Below are 6,221 nucleotides of genomic sequence, written 5' to 3' on the forward strand. Positions count from 1 at the left end.
GCAGTGACAGGGAGCTCTCACTCAGAAGCAGCTCTGATAGTTTTAAAATTTTCTCCTCTGCATAGTGTATTGTAAATTCATGAAATTAATCACATATCGTCAGACTGTATTGTTCTGTGTATGTAATTTTTTATGAAGTGTTTGAAAGCTGCTCTTAAAAAAAAAAAAAAAAAAAAGAATTCTCTTTTTTACTGTAACTTTAATAAATTGCCATTAAATCATCGTTCAAGATATCCTAAATCCGTCCGCAATTTAGCATCTTCAGTATTTTGGCATCATGAGAAAAAATGTTTGGTGTGATTTCCGTGTTTCTGTTTGGAGGAGTATGAATTTGTTTACAGCCTGTTTTTTAAAAAAACCCACATTAAAATAAATATAGCCGACTTCCTGTTGGTCGTAGCTAATGACTGTAAATTAGAAAGTTGTCCGGATTAATAAGAACAATTTATGTACCGAGTTTGGTGTCTGTAGCTAAAACTAACCCCCCCATTTTTGACAAAAGGTGGCGCTATAGAGTGTCTCTTCCACGCCCGTTTATGAGCTTTTTCCAGTGTCTAACTATCATTAATACTGATATGTGTGTTGAGTTTCATGACATTCTAAACATGTTATCTGCCTCAAAATCACCAGAAACGAATTTTCAACTTTGACACGTTGCCATGGCAACATAATTTTAGATATCAATATTCCCTTCACAGTTTTACATCGGCCGTGTTTTGACATTATTCTGGTGAAGTTTGAAGCAAATCGAGTAAAAATAAGATGCTGAATTCAAAGCATTTTGAAAACGACACACTTCCTGCAGCCAGTTGGTGGCGCTATAACTTTCAGTCATAATAGTCACATCAGTCCGATCGGCATCATACAACGAACAAATCACTGAAGTTTGATCTACATCATACAATGTATGTGGACGTTATTAGGCATTTCCTGGGTCTCATTTTTCGCCATAACTTCATCGCCTCGCCACGGGCAAACCGTTCGACATATCAAAAATATCTTCGCAATTTAGCGTCCCCAATGTCTTGAGATCATGTTCACCGAGTTTGGTGGCAATCGTATGGAAATCCTCAGAGGAGTATATCAAATTCCAGAGCATGCGCTTTTTAAACAGCCCTGAATAGCCGACTTCCTGTTGGGCGGAGCCTAAGACATGCTGCGCGGAAGTTGTTCGGCTCAATGAGTTCTATATGTGTACCGAGTTTCATATGAATACGTGCAAGTATGTGTGAGCTATACATCGTGTTTTCTGACAATTTTCCAGGGGGCGCCGTAGAGCCCCTGTGCCACGCCCGGGTCCCAGCCTCAGCGGCGTCCTAATGGCCACAGGTTCCAATGTGCGTGCCAATTTTCGAGAGTTTTCGGGCACGTTAAGGCCCCCAAAAGTGCCCGGATGATTGAAATAAAAAAAAAAAAAAAAAAAAAAAAAAAAAAAAAATAATAATCCTTAGAAGAACAATAGGGCCCTGCGCCTTACTGGCTTGGGCCCTAATAATAATCCTTAGAAGAACAATAGGGCCCTGCGCCTTACTGGCTTGGGCCCTAAAGAGGAGGGAACCAGTAAGCCCAGAGAGGTTTTTTTTTTTTTTTTTTTTAATAATTAAACTGAAAATAGTAATAATAATTTACACCCTACGCAAATATTGGACACTAAGTGAGGCCGTTTTTATTTTACATATTTAATAATATCCACTATAAACCCTTATCAACACAGCAGACAAAGACAGATGTTAGGTTCCATTTCAGTCAGACTTACTAAGGTTTTAATGTAATTTTTTCACAGTATAATTGGGGTCTTTACACACACACACAAAATATACAGCTGCATTTTAAATATTAGGATAGGGTCCCTCACACGAGAATCATTGAAGCCTGAAACTCATAGCTTAGCTTTTTTGTTGTCATATTGTAAGCAAGCACAATATTGTTAAAAACATTTCATGTTTCATCAACATTCACAAAACCTATTGCTGTCACATAATAATATAAAATGTATTTCCAGATGTTGCTTTCAAAAATAGGCTTTATTTTTGAATGACACCTAAAGGACAGTTCATGTCTGAAACTTGATATCTTCCAAGTTACTAAAAAGGTATTTGCTATAGAAGAACATATTTAGTCAGGTCTGAAAACATGTTGCAACCTCACGTTTATCTGTCATAAACTTTGCACTTTGACAGAAGATATATGTCATGTATCCAGATCTGCTCTGCAGGAAACCTCATCAGATGTTCTCTGTTTGATGTGAACATACTGTCTTCCACTGCGACTGCAATAATGCGTTCTCACTCTTTCCCCACATGAGATTTTGTGGCTTAGATAAGGCTAAATGTTTAGAGAAGGACTCAGCGGAGAATGTCTGGAATGTAGGGCCGTTGTGTTTTTAAGCAGAGGGCAGTACATTTGAGGAAAGAATCTACGAAAAGGTCAAGTTCAAATGATATTATTATTCTTATGCTCCTGAATGTGAGAGACCATTAAAAAGTCATTTGTCTTAGAGGAAAAGTGTCTATATATTCCATCTGCATCAGACAGAGTGGGGACAGATTTGTTTTAAAAAGTTAAATAATAAGAGATGTATGTATAATGAGCTAAGTGCTTGCTTTGCATCCAAATAGATTCTCTTCAATGTAAATTAGACCATTGTTTGTGGAATTTGCCTTGCAATCTCACCTCGCCTTGAAAAAAACCTTCTTATAAAAGTGCTACAAATATTGAAAATATATTAAAATAAAAAATCAATCTAGACAGAAAGTCCCCTTTTACCTATTTCATAATTTTCTATACACTATATGACCAGGAAGTCATGGCAATTATGTTTTTTACATAAACTCATCAAAATAAGTTGAGCAAGTTCAACTTTTTTTGAATGTTATATGAAATCCAACATGATTTTTAAGTTGGTTTAATGTAATTTACGTTGAAATCACTTGTACAACCAAGTTGATTATACTTAAAAACTTCACTTCGTTTGCTACCTTAAATTTTTATGTTGAAATAGGTGGCCATTTTTACAGCTTAAAGTGTTTCTACTTAAGGTTTACTGTTAAACCTTAGTTTTGAAAGACTAGAAATTATCTTAAAGTGACATTTATGTCATTTAATTCAACGACTGATATCTTTCAAATTTCAGTTTGGTGTAACATGATTTTAAACTTCAAGTCTTTGCAAGGGCTTCTCGGGCATGCTGAAACAGACTTGACTGACTCATGATCTAAAGGCATGCAAATTGTTATAGAATGTAAAACGTTTGTTGATTGCTTCCATGGCACCCTTTCAGTGTGTTCTCCATTTGCATTCTCTTAGTCTTCAGGCAGTCGAATTACAAAGACATTACACAAGCCGTCTTCAGGTATCACAGAACCGCCCAATCATTTATTCTTACCCCAGGGCACTTAAACCAAGAAAACAAAACCTGTTAGCGTGTTAACATTTAAACCTTTTAGTCACTATAGTAACTGTTGTTAGCAACTGGTTATCTCATTTGCTGATGAACTGAGTTTTATGACAGCCAACTCAGTGAAATAGATAAACAACTAAAAAGTCAATATGAAGTCTTTAAAAGATATCACCTTAACCTTTATGCTCTGTCACATGCACTTGGAGGTTGACCTTGAGTCATGTGGATGATTTGCTCATATACACTGAACACAGACAAACAAAAACAGACTGAGAACTAGCCAATATTCAATATTCCAATATCAATAACCGATATCAGTAAAATATGAGGAAAAAGAAGGATATAAACTACATATCAAATACAGCTTTTTAATGAGCATATAACAATATTTTGTTACAGTGAAAATACTGTTGTGAAAGCTATCTGTGATGATTTTTGACAAGATTGTGTAGGGATTCCTTTAATACTCCTCTCCTTCTTCCTCTCCCTCTTCTCCGACGCTGTCTGTTCCCACCTCTTCATAATCCTTCTCCAGGGCAGCCATGTCTTCTCTGGCCTCTGAGAACTCACCCTCCTCCATTCCTTCACCCACATACCAATGAACAAAAGCTCTCTTGGCGTACATCAGATCAAACTTGTGATCCAGACGAGCCCAGGCTTCAGCGATGGCTGTGGTGTTGCTCAGCATACATACAGCTCGCTGCACCTTAGCCAGGTCTCCTCCAGGAACCACGGTTGGGGGCTGGTAGTTGATGCCAACCTTGAATCCAGTGGGACACCAGTCCACAAACTGGATGGTACGTTTGGTCTTGATGGTGGCGATGGCAGAGTTGACATCTTTGGGAACCACATCTCCACGGTACAGCAGACAGCAGGCCATATACTTGCCGTGACGAGGGTCGCATTTCACCATCTGATTGGCTGGCTCAAAGCAAGCGTTGGTGATTTCTGCAACAGACAGCTGTTCATGGTAGGCTTTCTCTGCGGAGATCACTGGGGCGTAAGTGGCCAGAGGGAAGTGAATACGTGGATAGGGCACCAGATTGGTTTGGAACTCGGTCAGATCTACATTCAGGGCTCCATCGAAACGCAGGGATGCTGTGATGGAGGAAACAATCTGCCCGATCAGCCTGTTGAGGTTTGTGTAGGTGGGGCGCTCGATGTCGAGGTTTCTACGGCAGATGTCGTAGATGGCCTCGTTGTCCACCATGAAAGCACAGTCGGAGTGCTCGAGGGTGGTGTGGGTGGTAAGGATGGAGTTGTAGGGCTCCACCACCGCAGTGGACACTTGAGGAGCTGGATAAATGGCAAATTCCAGTTTTGACTTCTTTCCGTAGTCAACAGAGAGCCGTTCCATTAGGAGAGAAGTGAACCCAGAGCCGGTGCCACCACCAAAACTGTGGAAGATCAGGAAGCCCTGGAGCCCAGTGCACTGATCAGCCTGCAGGATTACATGAGTTATTCTACAATCACTGGCCAGGATTGTTCTACTTTAACTCTGCTGTAGACCCTAATGCAACACCCAAGATAAAGCCAACTTTTGACCCCAAGATTGTCTTACCAGTTTGCGAGTCCTATCCAGCACCAGGTCAATGACCTCCTTGCCAATGGTGTAGTGCCCACGAGCGTAATTGTTGGCTGCATCTTCTTTACCAGTGATCAGTTGTTCAGGGTGGAACAGCTGGCGGTAGGTACCAGTACGCACCTCATCTGGAAAATCAAATTGAGTCATATATTCATGTCAGATTACTCTTGATTCGATGCATGCTAAATTGAGAGAAAAACTAAGACACTTCTTCACTGTAGAATTGAATTATACAAAGAGAATCAGTTTCATTACCAATGACAGTGGGCTCCAGGTCAACAAAGACAGCTCTAGGAACATGTTTTCCAGCTCCAGTCTCACTGAAGAAGGTGTTAAAGGAATCATCGCCCCCTCCGATCGTTTTATCACTTGGCATCTGACCATCTGGCTGGATCCCATGCTCTAGGCAATACAGCTCCCAGCAAGCATTGCCCATTTGCACACCTGCCTGGCCGACATGGACTGAGATGCACTCACGCTAGGGTGTAAATGAGAGGCATGTTTAAACCTACTAAAAATAAAAGTCTCTTGGGAAATAGTAGCTTTCTATTTTAATTTTCATAACACAAACCTAAAACCAAAAACCAAGACGATCAAATTTGAGACAAATTAATTGTTGACAAAAATATACATGAAGACTGATACCATTAATTAAAAGTCAAGTACATTTGTTCAGTATTATAAATAATGCATCAGACAAATAAATAATTTAAAACATCCTACCATTATAGAACTTTCCTCTGGCCAACGTCAAGAGTCCGGTTGAGAAATGTTGTGTATGTTCTCTGTGACGATATCATCACTATATAAAGAGCAAGCTGATGCCATGGTAACATGGTTTGTTGTTGGCAACTTAAAGGGTTAAGTGTAATCATGTGACTATCAATCATAAATGACCGTGGTGCACTGAACAAACAGGCCTAGTCACATCCCAGTGCTTCTTGTTTCCTGCAAAAACACACTCTAACAGGCCAACACTCACCCACAGACATTAATATTTAACCCTGCACTAGTGGATCACATCTTTGGTGTGGTTTATTGCATCACCAACGTAAGAGCCATCTAAAAACTTAGGAAAGGAGTGTGAACTTAATCTTTGTTCCAACAGCATTGAACCTTTGACACACACTGTGATCAAACCCTTAACTTTAAAGGCCTGTTCACACCAAGAATTAAAACTGTAACGATAACTATATTAATATTCATGCAAACAGACAATAACATTATGTTTATTCT

The 6,221-nt window shown here is 39.5% G+C and overlaps 1 protein-coding gene across 1 annotated transcript; it reads right to left on the reverse strand.

Moving 5' to 3' along the window:
* Positions 1-3,755: 3,755 nt before the first annotated feature.
* On the reverse strand, positions 3,756-5,765 carry LOC306845081 (tubulin alpha-1A chain-like). Its single transcript, XM_079377642.1, has 4 exons — positions 5,709-5,765; positions 5,241-5,463; positions 4,962-5,110; positions 3,756-4,841 (listed from the first exon to the last, which is right to left on the reverse strand). The coding sequence occupies exons 1-4, from the start codon at positions 5,709-5,711 to the stop codon at positions 3,861-3,863; spliced, it is 1,356 nt and encodes a 451-aa protein (XP_079233768.1). The 5' UTR covers positions 5,712-5,765; the 3' UTR covers positions 3,756-3,860.
* Positions 5,766-6,221: the final 456 nt, after the last annotated feature.

This window comes from Barbus barbus (genome assembly GCF_936440315.1).
Source record: "Barbus barbus genome assembly, chromosome: 25".
NCBI lineage: Eukaryota > Metazoa > Chordata > Actinopteri > Cypriniformes > Cyprinidae > Barbus > Barbus barbus.

What these genes read in the sequence shown, in the direction of transcription:
- LOC306845081 (XM_079377642.1), bottom strand. An exon ending in CCTGGAGCCCACTGTCATTG is followed by an intron (nt 5,111 to 5,240) that starts GTAATGAAACTG and finishes TTGATTTTCCAG; the next exon opens with ATGAGGTGCGTACTGGTACC. An exon ending in TGGATAGGACTCGCAAACTG is followed by an intron (nt 4,842 to 4,961) that starts GTAAGACAATCT and finishes GTAATCCTGCAG; the next exon opens with GCTGATCAGTGCACTGGGCT.